Raw genomic sequence first — 18459 nt, 5'->3', positions numbered from 1 at the left:
TCTTTTGTATTCTAGTCAAATGCAAGGGAGTCTGTTACCCATGTTTGCGAATGGTTGCTGTTCATACAAGGACCTGTACATTGCTAGACATGACCGCCTTGTCCACCTGACAACCCAACGGCACACATCCTTAAACATTCTTGTGTAAGTTAGTTTGATGTTGATGATAATGCATTTTCTTGTGTACCAAATACCCCAGATATTGTTGTTTTAGGGGAGGCCAGATGGAGGTGCTCACATGGAGCAGGCCTTTGGTGACACCCTTCTTAAATACCAGCCCCTCGTATCCAGCTTGGACAGCCTTGGATATAGGTGCAAGCTAGTAGCACTGATAGTTGGCCGTCTTGGCCACGTACATAGGCTTACAGTTTGTGGCCTCCAGATTGCAGGTCTGCCAAAGACTAAAGAAAAGCAATTGGCTTGGTACTGCTCTGTTTCAGCTGTTATGGGCAGCCTAGCTGTTGGAGAACAAGGTGCTTTCTGTATCTTTACGTGTCCATGCATACAGAAAACCGTTGAAATGTTTGAATCCTTTTTGAATGTAATGTGATTTGTGGATTCAAATAGTCTTTAAAGTGTGTGTGCATATGTATCTGTGGTGTGTTTCTGCATGTGGACAAAACATATAGTGAAAGTATTCCCAACAGTCCAAACAGCTACTGAGTACTTCTGTTATAATCAGATTTTATGAACAATGTCAATTCCCGAGGTTCCCGTTTGTTCCTATAGAGTAAATCCAATCGCTCATGTGATCCAACAGCCAGTCTTTGGGATGTATGGTTATATGATAACTGCCCAGATTTACTTTGCTCCATTCCGGAGTGACATTGAACAGAAAACTCAAGATATGTCATGGAAAAACAATATATCCACAGAAAAACAATGTGTCCACAGTCAGAGCAAAGATTGTCAAGAACCATAAGCAAAGGGCAGTCTATTTAGTCTACCACAGAGCTTCACAGAGTCTTTGGTAAAACATGTGGTAAATGCCATTTGTGAGAGACGACAGACTCATCGATTAAAAATGATACATTCATTACTAGTCCTCTTAAAGAACCGTAAGAACAGTTCACGTCAATGTTCACTAATGCTTACAGCAGTTCAGAATGCTTTGGTCCATCAGTTCAAGCCAAGTGCAATCGAAGTCTGATGTACATTCAACTTCTTTGATTGTTCATCACATTCTTATGATACATTCCATTCAACTATGTGGTTGCTGCCACTAATGTAGTCAGTTAATGTCAAACCACGTTAATGGGCAGGGGGTTATCCTATGCAATAGGAAACACTCATACAGAGCTTTACGTGGCCATGATTCCCAGAAAATACACCGCCTTTGGACATCAATACTAAATGTTCCCATGCTGTAATCTGCTACCGATACATTCACCGCTACATTCTTCTTACTGTTCAGAGTGTCAGAGACATGTATGTTATCTCAGCACTGTTGTACTCATATCTCCCACTCCATAGCTCCACACTAGAACTCCTCTTCATGGACCGTGGTTCCCACTGGGGAGCCTTCTGCTGCCACCTGTCCCACAGAAAGGCCTGGTCACAGTGAGACTTCCCTGGGTTGTCAGGAGCTGTCTCCCCCTCTGGATCTCCAGGGTCCTCAAAGACATCCATGCCAGAGGTATCTGTGGCTTCCCCTGTGGCATCCTCTGGCTCCATGGGTGCCATCTCAAATGGGGACAAGCTAATGCTAGCTGGGTCTTGTGATAATAGTAGTGGATCTAGGCCTAGGATGACTAGCTCTGGGTGGCACATAGTGGCTGAGTCCAGGTCTACTGAGTCTGTGGTGAATGGACTGGTCAGTTCGAAGGAGACCAGACCAGGTGAATGTATTGTAACTTGGTCCTGTGGTTCTGGATCTTCAGGGAACTCAGTAGGTAGGTGCATTTGATCTAATCGGTACTCCATAGCTGGGTCCACAGACACTGATTCCATTTGGTATATAGAGGTTTGGTCCAGACTGGGGGGGCTCAGAGAAACTGGGTCTGGTGGTGTGTACATGGCGATTGGGCTGAGATCTGATGAACTCACACTAACGGTCTCCAGAGGTTCTGGCGGATCCAAGAAGACTGAGTCCAGATCAGATTCATCTGAGGAATTGAAGGTGGTTAAGTCCAAATGGACCATAAATGGATCAGATGGGCAATCGGTGGCCTGGTCCTCTGATTCTGGACAAGGTGGCCATTCTGGCTCCAGAGAGTCATCAAACTCATCAAACGAGTCGATGGTGACTGGATATGCATGCACTACTATTTCCGATGAGAATATGTCTAAATCTAAGGGGATTGGATCTGGGAGGTCTGGAAAGCAGACAGTGGCTAGGTCTTGTGATTCTGAATCAGGTGGGATCAGACACACATCCAGGGGTTCTAAATCAGTTGGGCTCTCTGGATTAACTATGACGGTTGGGCAAATGGTAACTGAGTGTTGATCAAGTTTCTCTGATGAGTACACATTCGTAGGGGACAGTGGTTTTCTCTCTGGCTCTGTTGAGACTATAGAGCCTGGGTCTAATGGTTCAGGGTCTGGCAGACACACAGCAACTGGGTCTTGAGACATTGGATTTTGCTGGCGCACAGTATCGTCTTCTACAAATTCTGGATCTGATGCGGACAAGTCGGAGTCTGACTCTTGTGGTGGGGACACAGTAACCACAGGTACTGGATATGGTAGGTGCATAATTCTTGGTTCTGGGACTAGGGGTTTCACATTAACTGAGTCAATTGATTCTGTATCTGAGGGGTTCAGATTAACTGGGTCCAGCTTGTCTGTTTCTTCAAGGTACACATTAGCTACGTCTGTGGGCACTGGATCTGGAGAGCGCAAAGCCTTTGGATACAGCTGCTCTGAATCTAGGGGGTCCTCAATGGCTGGATCCACTGACTGTGCTTCTGAGGAGCTCATGCTGACTCCCTCAGGAGATATCAGTTGTGATAGCCTCTTCGTGTTCTGGTCTAGTGGTTCTGGGAAAACCACAGTGTTTGATGAGTTTACTGGCACTGATTCTGGTTGGATCATGGTGACTGGATCAACAAGTAATGGATCTAGAGTGATCGGGATAGAACCCTCCACAAACAGCGATGCCGGGCGCCTTAGAATGGCTGGGTCCATTGAGATCTGTTTAGGAAGACGGCGCCTCACGATGGCCTGCTTCTCCTGCATCTCTCCCTCCTCAGGACAGTTGACGGCTGCGTCCGCCGTGCTCTGTCTCACCAGCACCTTGCTCCTGGCCTGCGTCCCTACTGACAATTGAGCCACTTTAGTCTGTTTCCCAGCAGCCCCTTTTCCCCCAGACGCCCCAGGCTGTGGAGACCACGTGTTGTAGTGCTGCGTGAAGCTGTTGAAGTTACTATTGAAGGCCCTGAGCTCAGTACACAGGTCCCTCCTGAGATCAGACAGCTCACGACGCATGGCCGACACTTCCTCCTTCCACTGCATGCTGATGGTTGCAGCCAATTGTGCCGACTCCTTGATACTGGCCTGGATTGCTTTGGGTGAGGGCCTCTCTGGGGCCTGGACGCTAGCTTTAGGGGGCCTGAACAGTCTGGGTGAAACAGGGGGCCCAGACTGGGGTTTGGCTGTAGCACCGAAACTCTCTTGGCGGTACAGTCTGTCTCTTCTGATAGGGCAGCCTAGATCGTCATGGGCCAATGGGCCTGTGCCTGCCACGTCTGGATGTACACTGGCCTGGTACTCAGGTAAGCTAGTGGCTTCCTGTGTATATTTTCCCTCTGGAAGACAAACGTAAATATGTGTAGTATGTCATCAGGCCACAGGTGTGAGCAGCTGGAGAAAATGTGCTATCAGAGCCACAAAGCACAGAAATCAAGTCATGCAGTTTTTAGGTTAAGAAATGTATGAGTCAAAATAAGACTTGAAATTGGCCCATATCTTTAGTGTCTAAAAATCATTATTACAGTATGTGCTTGAATCTACAATGCTACACAAGGAAACATTCAGGAACATAAACTAATTGTTCATAGTCCCATTTTGACTCATATTTCTGATTATGGTTTACACTGCCTTCCCAATCTGAAATGAACCTGTATCATGCATGCTTCTCATCTTTTCACTGCACAGAGACAGCCCCAAAAACACATGACAAAGAATAAGACACTGTTAAAACCTACTGTATGCATGGTATTCAACACCTCTGGAGGATTGACCACATATGACACAGGTGTAACTTTGTGCACTGGAAAGAAGCAAAGATGAACATCCCCGCCTCTATCAGGAAGTATAGTATGAACCCTATTGAATTTCATGACGTCCAGTATAACCTATCTACCTGAAGTCAGAGGGGAGAACCAATCGCCCAAAGACTCCTGACATCAGACACACCCCACACCATGGATTACATGAAATTGCAATTACACATTTTAAGATGCTGTTTTAGTTTGTTGAGAAAGCAGTGTAAATAACCTGGAAAAAGTCTATCAAAAGCACAATTCTCCAGATGGCCACACCTTCTCTGACCCTTCCCATATATCATTGGTAGAACTACACGGCAGAAAGAATGGGTACAACTGAAAAACCGTTGATCTTCTTGTTGTGTTTGTGCAGATCCAGGAATGGAAAACAATAGCATGCCTACTATTTCTCCTCTGGCGAAGCAGGTGACCTTAGGGGACCGTTTGCTGAAGTGCTTTTTAGTCACTCAGTGTCACACTCACAGTTTATTTTATTTCACACTAAAAAAATATCTAATTTTTGTGACCTCAATTTTGTTGACCAGCGCAGTTATTACCCACCACATCTGTAGGAACTGAACTGTAGAATCTGTGGGAGAGAAAACTCAAAGCACAAGGTGTGTCCATCACTTTGTGGTTTGTAAGTACAGGTAGATAAAGCTGTGGTAAACCCATTCAGTCATGAAGACTCTGGAGTTGAAGGACTGTTCATCTCAGCCCTTTTTCCCCTGCCCAGAGTGTCAGTCAAGCTGAGAACACACCCAAAGCACCTGTGGCTTATCATGAAATGAGGTTTAGAGTCAGATTGTGCTCAAGGCGAACAAATCCATCTAGTAAAAGAAAAACCTAAGGGAGAATAAAATCCATCATTGCCTTAATCTGAAAAGGTCTCGTGATATAACGTTCATTTCATGTACCTGCAGAATGATTTCAATAGGGTTCATAACTTTACTCTCTGATACGAATGATGAATGAAGATATGAATTACTGTATTGAAAATGCAATATGCTGGATTGGCTCAAAGCAACTCATAAACTTCACTTGAATACCATTTTTATATCAACAATCAGGAAATATGTAAAAGTGACTCATGCAAACGTATGAAGCCATTTCATAAAGCATTTCAAGGGCAGAGCATCACAAGAAATCTCATGTGCATGCTCTTAACTTCATCAATCTCACTTGATACAACATTTTGATATTTACAAGTGGTAACTGTCTAAATGTATGTATAAGGATTACTTTGCATGGCTATTTAAACATATCATCCACTTTGGATACAAGCTGTCATCTTAATCAATTGTCCATACACTACTGTATACTTTATGTGTGGTGTCTGTCTATGCGCTGCAGTCCCCTCCTTCCCTGTTGGTCTTACCTGTGGTGGACCTGATGGTGGAGGTGACAGTGGAGGAGGTCAAGGTGGGGATGCAGTCATCATCCTGGGAGTAGCCAGCCTGGATGGCCCTCAGGTAGCTGTGGCTCCGTGTCCGGAAACAGCCGGGCAGGTCCAGAGCCTCCACAGCCTGGGATTCCACCTCACTGAACACCGACTCACAGACTGACTCAAACTGACCGTTTATATCTGTCTCACTCACCTGCAGGAGAGAACAACAGGGAGAGAAAGGTTCAATTCACATTTTTCAATTTTCTTTTCGTTTTTGCCGTCGTGGGAAAACTTAATTGGTTGTTTACAAAGTTTAGAGTTATGCTCTTTTCTTCCACTTAATAGAAAAGTGTTTGCTTGAAATGGGTGCCAACTAATTGCCAGGAGAGCAAATGTTTGAAAAGGATAGCGTCTGCAGAGAGGTAAACAAAATTGTATTGTTCAAATTCGGGTTTAATTTGAACATTTTCTTGACACGTAATTACTTTGTGAAATGTCAAGCCTATGAGTTGCTCAGCAGGACAATGTTCTTTGCTTGTTGTTGTTTTTCTCCGTTTCTTCAGTTTGCCGCAGTAGCTCACATTATGCATTCTGTAAGCTAGATCTATGATGACATTTTTAAAGGATTGGAGGAATTCAAGGTCACATTCTGTAGTGGCATAGCATACTGTATGAGTGTTAGTTCCCTCTGGATCCCCTGAGAGAATGTGAGTCCTGACCTCGACAGAACCATTATTTGGCAATCTTATTATCCTCAGACAGATATGCATCTTGCGATTATAAGATATCAATTTAGGGAAAATGAAATGGTCTGATTCTATCTCGCCATTGCTATTTGGCAATCTTTAAAATCAGAGATAAGGATCCTGTTCTATTGAAAGATGTATTATCTTGTAATAACCTCAGCAAGGTGCCGTGGAGGCAGAGATAGACCCAGGGAATTAGGGGGAGAGAGGTTGAGCTTTTAAGACTTGGGACAAATCAATACACCCCGACTTTAAGAGAGAGATTTAGATCTTAAATGAATATAAACCAGAGACATAACATACTCCATTTGGCTTGTACACATTAAAATGGATGTAATGTCTATTCTAAAATGCCCTTCTAGCCAATCAGAAACGAGTATTCAACAATGCCATGGTATAAGATCAAAGTACCTGAATCTAAGGGAGGTTAAAGACAGCATTGAATAAAGGAAGAGAGAAAGAACGCGAAATCCAGGAGCCAGAGTCAGGGCAGATGGCCACCGCGATATCTGACATAAGACAATGACAATATCCTGGACATATCATTGTTATAGCCCAGAGACTCACCTGGCTGACCTGGCTAACACAGCTGGCCTGGCTGAGAGTGCTGACCGCCCGCATGTAGCTCTGGTTCCTGGAGCGGAACTGGGCTGCTGGGAGAGGTGGCTGCTGGGAATTGTAGTTGGTGGAGGGCTCCAGTGCCATGCTGGCTTGGTGGGGGTGCATGTCTCTTGAGGCCTGCAAGTGGTAGTTCTGACTGAATGGAGAGAGAGCACGAGAGAGAAATGACAGAGAGAGAGACAGTGACAGAGACAAACACAGAGAGAAATAAAGACAATAGTCATCAAGGTGCCGTAGAAATGAGCTTAATAGTTTAACTAATAAACAAGTCATTTGACACAGTTGTTAAAAAGGAGGAAAAAAGTGTTATTAACTTCATAGCAGACATCCTCTGGGCGAACTGAACTTCAGACTGAGACTGATTATGACATTGCATTCCACAGGAGAGGTGTATCTTCCTCACCCCACTAAACCATTGCTGTGCTCAACAGTGTCCTCGAAATTGCAATTCGATTTGCCATTGTGCTGAAACATTCAATCAATGCTTGAAGATTAGGTAAATGCTAATTAGGAGCTAGTTAGCAAGCAGAGCAAGAATTTCTGAGAGAGCAGGAGAGTCAGCCAGGTCAATTAAATGTGCTTCCCCAGAAGGGCAACATAGCCTTTACTCACGGAGTCAGAGAGAGGTTGGACTAGAACTGCTAGCATTTTCAACCAGAAATGACATGTTAAGTGCAAAGAGACAGATGGAGGAAGAGATGGAAAGACAGGTAGGTGGAGAAAGCATAGGAATACAAAATAAGTACACCTAATGTCAGACAGGGACGAGTAAGCCGTTTTCTAGACTTTGTGTAAGGAAGAAAAATGTGTAGTTTTTAGTGTGACTAAAGCCAGTGTGATTAAAATCCTGCCACTCCCTCAAGAACTGTCAGAGATGGACCTAATACATGTACAGTATACAGCGTTCATAGACTATATCAATCATTCACACACTGTATGGCAGGTTATCCCTGAGTGAGACGACATCCAGAGATGAGCCTAGGAAACAAGCGGATTCAGGTGCAGAGGCTTACTAATATACTATTAAAAACAGAGATTAGTCACTGGTCAAGACCAGCTACCACTGATACATTCAGTTAAAGACTGAACCAAAACCGTGCTGACAATATAGCTAAGAGCCCATGTAGGTTAGACAGAGCCTTCGTTGTGTTCTACGATGCTATATGGCTTGGCGGCATGGCAAGAGAAATAAGAGATTGGCCTGGCTGACTTGCCATTGACTAGGAGTGAGTGTTTGCTGTACAAGGTGTCCATATTGAGTCTGTCAGCGGGGCTCAGTGCCAGCTGGCTTTTCAGCCTGACCACCGCAACATGGCAGTGGGGGGGGGGGGGGGGGGGGACACTGGAGAAAGAGAGGGAGAACACTGTGCTTGTACTCACCTTAAGTCTGCAGCAAAATTGGTGATGTAGTTCCGCACGTCACTGTTCATTTTATCCACCCGGTAAGAGCTGTGGGCAGAGAAGAAGCAATGTTACTAAGTCCACTGCTGGGGGGAGTCAATGGATGCGGGTGGGACTGAGATCACGGTGCAACATCAATGGATTCTGATTGAATTTGTATGTCTGTGGAGACATCAAATGTTTGCCTGTGATGTTCACCAAAGTACCGCAAACATTAGGGTGATACAAGTACATGTTTATGGACAAACTGACCACCGTAACTGCAACTAATGGTATTTAATGGTCATGTAGAAGATGGTAAAAGGTGCATACTGACAGAGTGGTGTCAGTAAATGGTGTTTCATGGCAGACAGTACCTCATGTTATTGGGAAAGTGAAAGCTGGATACCTAGTCAGTTTTACAACTGAAAGCATTCAACTGAAATTTGTCTTCCGCATTTAACTCCACCCCCTCTGAATCAGAGAGGTGCAGGAAGGGGGGCTGCTTTAATCGACATCCACGTCTTCGACATCCGGGGAACAGTGGGTTAACTGCCTTGCTTAGGGGCCGAACTATTGCCCGGTGTCTGTCTGTATAACACACAGATAGACACACTATCATGGGGGAATTATCCAATTATGATGACTTTTAGCTTGAACGTAAGGTGCACACAGTTGTACAATTAAAAAACACAATTAGTCTTAAGAAGATCATCAGCAATGATAAGTAGGCCATGGCTCATTTACCCATGAAGTGTAAAACGCACTCAGTTAAAATACAGAGGATCTCGTCTTAAATAAAAAAAAGTAATTTTCCTACGGCAGATTAATTGTGCGTAACTGAGGAAGTAAAATACAAGTTAAAGTTCCAGCCATGAACAATGAAAGCAGCTCCAGCTTTTAGCTGACAACATCACATGAAAAACGCAGCACATTGACTGACGGAGATAATGTGCATTACTTCACCCATCCCCACAGCTACGGCGTAGAAATGACTAGTATAGTCGACAGAGCTTAGACAATCTGCTTCACAAAAAGGCGACCCTTCATTTTTTTACCCCTGCACATTTGCCTTTAATGTCTCTAACTGTTGCTAATGCACTTCCCATTGGTGGCAATTATGAAACTATGATACGATGTGAATCTCTACCTCCCTTCTCACTTTCTCTGCCTGCCTTTCATGCTGGCTGTGACTGGGACCCTGTGACTGGGACCTTGAGAGGGAGAGGGAGAGGGAGAGGGAGAGAGAGAGAGAGAGAGAGAGAGAGAGAGAGGTCATATGTAAGAGTGCAAAGGAGAGGGAGAATACTGCAGCTAGGAGAGAGATAGTGTGTTATAAAGCTGGAGAATCAACTCCAGAGAAAGAGGGAGGGAGAGTAAAGGGGGGGGGGGGGGGGAGAGTGCATTAAACCTTGAGGGTGAACAGATGAGGGCAATAGGCACACACTAGGCATTATAACTTCTGGGAAATGTGTCTTCTCTATAACAGGAAGGACAGCATCCCAGACAACCAGAACTAACAGCAAAGCCCAATAGAAAATAACCACTGTCTGACTGTTTACTGTCAGTGGGACTGAAGATAATGAGTAGTGAAGTTTAGCCTCATCCCGGAAGGGGTCAGGAGGGGGTCAGGAGACAATAAGGAAGACAAATGGGTTTAAGCCACATTATAAATTCATTATAATCATCAGCATCTAATTATGATAAGCCATTATCATCATCATCCCCATCATGAACATACAGTAGGAGATAGAAATAAATAGCAGGTACATGGCAAAAAATATATAAGGCAATGTTTACATGACCCCTTTTCAAACAGACCCTTATTTACTACTGTTTTTAAGAACCATTCACACAGACCGGAAATGTCACACCCTGACCATAGAAAGCCCTAGGTTCTCTATGGTGTAGTTGGTCAGGGAGTGACAAGGGGGGTGTTCTAGCTCAATATTTCTATGTTGGTGTTTTGTATGGTTCCCAATTAGAGGCAGCTGGTAATCGTTGCCTCTAATTGGGGATCATATTTAGGTAGCCATTTTTTCCACCTGTGTTTATGGGATATTGTTTTGTGTTTGTGCACCACTATTTTCATGTTTTGTTATTGGTTTATTGTTTTTTGTTTAAAGTTTCACCGTGCCTTGGTCTGCTCATTATGACGATCGTGACAGGAAACCTGTATTTTGGTTACAGGGTCTGGGAAAATGCAGGAATCATGACTAGGTCTTTAGGTGGGTTTTAATTGACTATGTTGTTTAGTTTTTTTTACCCCTACCCCTTTCAGATATTCCAGAAAGCTGGTATAAAAAAAGCAGCCATGGTTAAATAGTGGGATTTTGGTCTGTGTATTCACTGTAGACTACCCGCATGTTAGTGTTCCAGTGTTGGGCTACCTGGTTCAAGCCAGGCTGAAGAATTCTGCCTGTAGAGGCCGTATCTTGGTTAAAAGCGTAAGATCGCTGGTTCGAATCCCTGACCAGACTAGGTGAAAAATGTGTTAATGTGCCCTTGAGCAAGGCACTTAACCCTAACTCCTCCTGTAAGTGACTAAAATGTATGAAAGGGATATTATAGTCCATAATGACTGTACCCTTAAAGGCAACAACGACTTAACTATGAGGGAAAGTACCACACACATCTACTGTATATAGTAGAAATCTTATGGGAACAGCTCAACAAACAACGAATCAGTGTCTCAAACAGCAACTAATCAATGGAATGGGATTTCACTCCGACAATGAGATGTGAGAAACAAGTGTGATACACAATCCGAATGACTATTTGCCTTGTGTTACATCAGTAACTGACAAATGCTTCACCGCATGTTCATTTTAATTCATTACGAATGCTACTCAACGGGCTAATCATAATTTGGAGGAAAAAAACAAATTTTAAAACCTGCCTCAAATAGCTGGGATTGATTTCGCTTGGCGTAGATCTTGTCTCCCCGTCCCCGTCCCCGTCCCAATGAAAAGGCAGCCATTAGAGAAAGTGTGCCTCTCTCCAATGAGTGAGGAGTGCTTCTCTGCTCCTCTATCAAACGCTATGTGTACCATGGCTGATTGACTCATTAACTTATCCTGCTATGCAGTGATGCTTTATTTAAATGCCTTTCCAGTCCTATATCATCACCAATAATACATCCCTTAAATGAGTTTGGCTAGTCCTTTGTATCGCTGCGTGAAATCCGATTCAAATTACATTCATTTATCTTAGTCTACAACCTACAGTTTGGGACCCCAAGGCACCTTTGTGGGGGGGGGGGGGTGAATTATTATTAATTAAAATGACCATCAACGTCAGTCCCCTCTTGTGGTGGGGCGTTTCAGCTGAATGGCCTAGAGACAGGCTTGTTGATGGTGATGGATTCTTTATTGGTGAGAAAGTGGATAAAGAGCCATCCTGTCAGCTATGAGAGGGACGTGACACAAACCAAAGGCTGTTCTCACTTTAACACAATTAGCTACAGGAACCTCTGCTGTCAAATTTACACCCACCGCGACCCCGAGAAACAGGAAATTGCTTCAAGTGGGAACAGAAATAAAACCTTGCTCACACACGTGACTCAAATCCAATCCAATTCAGTCCAAACAAGCAGTGAGCCATGATATTATAAGAGCTTTCATGTCAGGTGCCACTCAGATCAGCAGTGCCACTCAGATCAGCATTTACTACTCAGATAAGCAGTACTACTCAGATCAGCATTACTACTCAGATAAGCAGTACTACTCAGATCAGCATTACTACTCAGATAAGCAGTACCACTCAGATCAGCAGTACCACTCAGATCAGCAGTACTACTCAGAAAAGCAGTACTACTCAGATCAGCAGTACCACTCAGATCAGCAGTACACTCAGATCAGCAGTACACTCAGATCAGCAGTACCACTCAGATCAGCAGTACACTCAGATCAGCAGTACACTCAGATCAGCAGTACCACTCAGATCAGCATTGCCACTCAGATCAGCAGTACCACTCAGATCAGCAGTACCACTCAGATCAGCAGTACCACTCAGATCAGTAGTACCACTCAGATCAGCATTACTACTCAGATCAGCATTACCACTCAGATCAGCATTACCACTCAGATCAGCATTACCACTCAGATCAGCATTACCACTCAGATCAGCATTACTACTCAGATCAGCATTACTACTCAGATTTTTTGAGCAATGGCAGAGAGCAAAAGTATGGCACAAGCCAGGGTCTAAAACAACTAAGATATAACGTATATTTTAAGTTCCTAAGTAGTCAAAATGAACATGCACAATTCAAAGGGAAATTAGTAGGGCCAGGAGTTTTACTGACCGTGTGACCTTACCAGGCAAAACTCTGGGCCTCAAGGTCAGCCTGTTACACCCTGTTCTGTTTCACCTGTTCCTGTGATTGTCTCCACCCCCTCCAATTTTCTCTGGTGTATTTATCCCTGTGTTTCCTGTCTCTCTGTGCCAGTTCGTCTTGTATGTTCAAGTCAACCAGTGTGTTTTTTCCTGTGTGCCTGCTCGTCTATGCTCGTCTACTAGTCCTCCCAGTTTTGACCTTGGCCTGTTTCTGGACCCCATTCCCGCCTGCCTGACCATTCTGCCTGCCCTGACCTCAAGCCTGCCTGCCATTCTGTACCTCTGGATCGCTGAACTGGTTTTGACCTTTCGCCTGTCCACAACTATTCTCTTGCCTAGCAATTTTGGATTGTTAATAAACATCTTGGACTCTAACCATCTGCTTCCTGTGCCTGCATCTGGGTCTCCTTGTGTCGTTTTACTGCCAAAACGACTGGGCCTAGAGGTGAGGCTCAAACTTCAATAGCTGCAATAGGCGCCACAGACAGGTAATACCGGAGCAGTCCTGACTTGTGACAGGAAGACAAACGGTAAGACAAAGCGAATACTATTCAGTCATGAATGAAAGTGAATACAGGAGGAACTTCAACTGACTCCATACTTGTTGTCAATCCATATAGATATTCCTCTTTCACTAAGAGCAGCAGGCTCCTGCACTAACTGCTGAGAGAGGCATTATCCAGAGAGACCCTCTGAGCATAATACGTGTAATGGCTATCTGCTGCTCCATCCTCTAAATCACTCCCTTTTTAGTGTCTTTCTTAATGGAGTGTAATTGTTAGTACCCAAATCCCAAAAACCGTGTTGTTTTCATAGCTACTGGTTTTGGATCATAGGCTGATGAAGGGCATTAGCAAAGCCACTATCATCAGATAATAAACTGCTGCATTGTGTAGTACTGCGTGAGTGCGTGTCCGATCGCACTGACGTGCTTTCACGCGCCAACGACGTATACACCCACAGAGGACTTTTAAACCGTTCAAAATTCATTTCAACTTATCAGACAAAATAATAATAATCCTTTGCCAAAAAAAAACAAAAAAAAAGCAGTGTAAATGAAATGTGATTAACACCCCAGAATCATGGGTAACTCATTTTAGTTGTGTCAGGCTGACAGTGGTGTGAGTGTTAAGGGATAGTGTTTTCTCCACTTTGCTGTGATGTCAGTATTTTCCAGGAAAAAGCCTTGCTGTACCCTAACGGTAATTTAGCAACCTGTGTTGAATGGTAATGAGTAGAGCTGCTGCAGTATGCAGGGTTTGGGGAGGAGAGAAACACCAGTCGCTATCATGACTGTCATAAGTGGATCAAGACCAACATAGAGCTGATGCCGCAGTACAGCAGGGATACCACGAGCGCCGTAGAAATGAATAGAGATGTATAGAATCTCCATGACCAGAATTACAACGGGCACGTTTGCATTTACCTATGGCAATAGGTTTCGCACTGTATTAACACAACTTTGACATGTTACATCAATCTCTATACGGGCACTTTTGCTGTTAAATTTAAGGGTGTCAATCAAATGACCAAGAAGAAATCTAGAATTTTTGGTATGCCAAAATATCACCGACAAAACATTCCTCCTTTCCAAAATGAAGACTGTGCTAGCACAAAGCAGCCTGTTATGCGAGTGCCAAGAAAATAATTCATCTAATGGAGACCTGTACATTGATAGTCCAGCACATGTCAGTCACGGTGTCGTATTGACTGACACCGGAGAATAGAATAGGCAGACAGAAATGTGAGGTTCTGAAAGTGCTGGTCTGGGAGGAGGGTTTTATAATGGAACATTAATAAAATGGACTCCTGAACTCTCCTGTTATTACTGTTTCCATATTCAACCATGAACAAAGAGAGACGAGTGGCCTTTGAGGAAGAATGAAAGTGTGCTTGCACTGGCAGACAGTGGCGCGACATTAACAATTACATCAGGGAAAGATGGACTTGCCAAGTACAATTTAATGTATTTATGTCTGATATAATGCTAAAATTAAATGCAATAAAGAATAAACTATAGCTGTGGCTCAGAGAATAGTGACTTTCTCATACCTGCACTGACACAATTAAGAACACCTTTTATTCAAGACAAAACTCTAAAACCATTTAGACTGAAAGTCTATGGGAGATGGATTTTACACTAAGATCCACCTTTGAACTACCACAGGATCTCATAAAATGACTACGTTTTTATTGCAATATAACTCTGCCACTGCTCTGCGACCTAAATTGACAAGGATATGAATGATATATGAGAGTGCCCCAGGGGTGAAGGTGAGGAAGTGCGGTAAACAAGGAAATGGGAGAAACACTGGGCAAACACAGCAGCCATTGACAAGGACAATTAACAAACCATACAAGGACAAGAAACAGCCCATATGAAAAAATACTACCGTTTACAATAGAATACTACAGTACTTACTATAGAATTCTATAGTAAATTGTAGTATACTGCAGATTATTCTACATACTGTAGTACTTACTATAGAATTTTGTAGTATACTGTAGAATATTAAAGTAAATACTGAAGTATTATCTACAAAAAAATATTACAGTAATGTCCGCTAAAACACTACAGTCCGGGGCCTCCCAAGTGGTACAGCGGTCTAAGGCACTGCATCAGTGTTGCAGCATCACTACAGCCTTGGGTTTGATCCCAGGCTGTATCACAACTGGCCGTGCCTGGGAATCCCATAGGGCGGCGCACAATTGGCGCAGCGTCGTCTGGGTTAGGGGAGGGTATGGCTGGGTGGGCTTTACTTGGTTCATCGCACTCTAGCAACTCCTTGTGGCGGGCCGTAAGCCTGCAAGCTGACCTCAGTCATCAATTGAGCGGTGTGTCATCTGACACATTGGTGCAGCTGGCTTCCGGGGTTAAGCGAGCGGGTGTTAAGAAGCAGCGCGACCTTTGCCTCTCCCGAGCCCGTTGGGGAGTTGCAACGATGAGACAAGATTGTAATTGGATATCACGAAAAGGGGGGCAAAAATCAAATAAAATATAACACTACAGTCCGCAAAAACACTACACTTTTTTAAAACTATAGTAAATTATACAGTATTTCATTTCCATATACCCTGTCCATTCCCCTCCCCCATATACCAATTTGTGCCACCCATAAGTGAGAAACCTACATGCCAAGTATAGACCATATTGTGTTCTATGCAGGTTATAGAATATATTATTACCAGTTCAGACCCCAGTCCTACCAACAGGTTATGTAAAATTTGATCATATTTCTCCAGTAGGTTTCCTGATAGCCACCACATTATGTCAAAGATAATAAAACAAAAACATTATAGTAAATACTACAGTAAAGTCTGCAAAAACACTATAATAAACACTACAGTATACTACAATCTGAAAAAACACTAAAATAAACACTACAGTATAGTACAGTCTGCAAAAACACTACACTAAATAATACAGTATCCAATCTGCACTATATTAATTACCATAGAAAATATTAGTTATTTTACTACAGTATTTATACTATAGTTAACAGTAAATACTACAGTAAAAAATACTGTAAAGTCCGCAAAAACATTTTAGTGAATACCATAGTTTTCCATAATAATACCATATTATACCATTGTATACTATAGTATTTTTTTCATGTAGAAGTAGACACAGAGAAAATAACCTGTGTGCCCCTTTAAACACTATGTGTAACTAATTCAAGGCTCTAAAACTATTCTGAAACCAGATTTGTAATGGGGAGACATTTCTATGGAAATAACAACATTGGATCATTTTGGTTGTACTTTTCCTCACTGACTTTAATGTAAAGAGAACTAGAATATGCAGTTTTATAATCCAATAACAGCATTGCCTTCCAACAGAGTAGGTAAAAAGGCAAACAACAGCATTCTTGCCCCCCTTATTGAATCATCTATCTAGGATATGTTTTTGCTTGAGCCATTGTTAGTGTGTTAGAATTTTGCTCGTCTCATCCAATGGACAAGTATTGTAATCTAATTTCATGTTCATCTCCTGCATTTGTTCTAACGTCATGCCATTATCATCCTAACCTCGTTTCTGTGATTGTGTCTGCATCATGGCCTATCTAATCCATTCCAGCATTCATTCATTTTATACCCCCAGTGCACACACTTAACAAAGCTTTATAAACAATGACACTAAACTTTTTGCTATAGAAATTAAATCTGATTCATTTATTTGGTATTTCTACAAGTTCTAGAACGTGCCCTTATTAACCACAGATCTGGGATCAAATCTTTGGCATTACCTGTGTAATGGGGGTCAGTGTGCTGCTAACTGCTTAGCTTCCTCCAATGTCTGACTGCCCTAAACTGGGCTCAAACCAGGGATCTTCTGCTTCGCAACATACGTGACCGCCCTCCTTGACAACGTTCCAACAGGTTGAGGCACCCAAAAGGGACCGATTTGGATGGCTCCATCCGTGACATTTCAAGCTAGCTGTGGAGTGATCTTAACTCAGTTCCACATGCTAGGATACTTTACATGGCCTACCTCTGGGAGTCTAGGAGTGGTCTCTGCATGACAGATTTGACCAGGGCGTCTGGCCGGACCGTCTTCACGGGGGAGGTCTTGGGGCTGGAGTCAGACTCTCCACTCTCCTCATCACCCATGGCTTTGACGTAACTGCTGCTCCTCATCCTCCGACAGGGGATCTCATCGTCCTTACCTCCCCCTGGGTAACCACTCCACTCATCCTGAGGTACCTGGGGGGGGAGGGGGAGATAGAGAGAGGGTTAGAGAGAAGGGTTGGGTACCCTGTAACAGAAGTAGTAAGATTGTAAAAGATACTGTAATGTAATTATAGTATGAGTACTACAGATACACAGGTTTACCTCAAAGTTTCTTTGCCCCCACTTGCAGTAACATGTACTTACCTACATGGTACAGTAATTACTGTAGGTAGGTACAATTTATCTTTAAACTGTGGATATTGTTACATAGACCTGAAAACAGTTAGCCATTAGCTGTTTGGTTTTGGTATGTCAGGAGAGTTTTTGTTTTCTCAATGTGGCTATTGGCTCAGCCGTAGTGTAAAGCAGACTGTCCTCGATCATGTTTATTGGTAAAATGAAGGTAGTGAGAGTGGGATCATAGAGGATCAAACTGAATAGGAGATTCATCCACAGTCACATTTAACCACAGCTCAGGCAAAGATAGGTACAGCACATCACTTGTAATATTCTGTTATCATTCTCTCTCTATAGCTAGTAAGACATTTGCAGCTGAGACAAGGCTCTTGCAAGGCATCATCCCCATTGGCAAGATGTTTTCTGACTCAGACTTGTTCCCTCGACTGCAATCTGTTCCCAGATTGAGACTCAAAGCGAGGTACGTGCAGTGTGATCGTGCTGTGTTTACCCAAGGTTGCATTACACATCATAAGGCTCTTCAATATTGAATGTGAGAGCAGCATCAGAGATGTGGTGTCTCCTTGCCTTCAGAGTGTTACATGTTGCATGATAAACCACAGCAGAGCAGCGGTAACACTGTTTGACATTCCTGTCGGATGGTTTACTTACTGATGCAAGACGTCTATGAGCAGTAAATAAACCATACAAGAGAACTGTTCTAGTTCAATTTAATAAAGTAGAATTGGGTTTAATTCAATATAATTACTTCAAAAATATACAGAGTAATTGAGGGTCTATTTGTTACGAAAATCCCTTCTGAAATTCAAAAGATCAAACTAAAATCCCAAGCCTAACTCAAAGGTATCATATTCTGGTGTTCTGTTTGTATAATGGCACTTGTTGAAAGGTTGTGGAAACTATTTGAAGCTGC

General features: G+C 43.1%; 1 protein-coding gene across 1 annotated transcript in view; it reads right to left on the bottom strand.

Moving 5' to 3' along the window:
• LOC139383395 (disks large-associated protein 2-like) overlaps nucleotides 1-18459 on the bottom strand; it is a 45243-nt gene that overhangs the window by 14403 nt on the left and 12381 nt on the right. Inside the window, exons 2-5 of the mRNA XM_071127929.1 lie at nucleotides 17170-17381; nucleotides 8340-8408; nucleotides 6906-7095; nucleotides 5584-5803 (exon numbers count right to left, since the gene is read on the bottom strand). Coding sequence (XP_070984030.1) covers nucleotides 5584-5803; nucleotides 6906-7095; nucleotides 8340-8408; nucleotides 17170-17381 — 691 coding nt within the window. The remainder of the gene's footprint in view (nucleotides 1-5583; nucleotides 5804-6905; nucleotides 7096-8339; nucleotides 8409-17169; nucleotides 17382-18459) is intronic.

The sequence above is a fragment of the Oncorhynchus clarkii genome, chromosome 25, assembly GCF_045791955.1.
Source record: "Oncorhynchus clarkii lewisi isolate Uvic-CL-2024 chromosome 25, UVic_Ocla_1.0, whole genome shotgun sequence".
Taxonomy (NCBI): Eukaryota; Metazoa; Chordata; class Actinopteri; order Salmoniformes; family Salmonidae; genus Oncorhynchus; species Oncorhynchus clarkii.
This window is presented reverse-complemented; position numbering and strand designations above follow the sequence as displayed.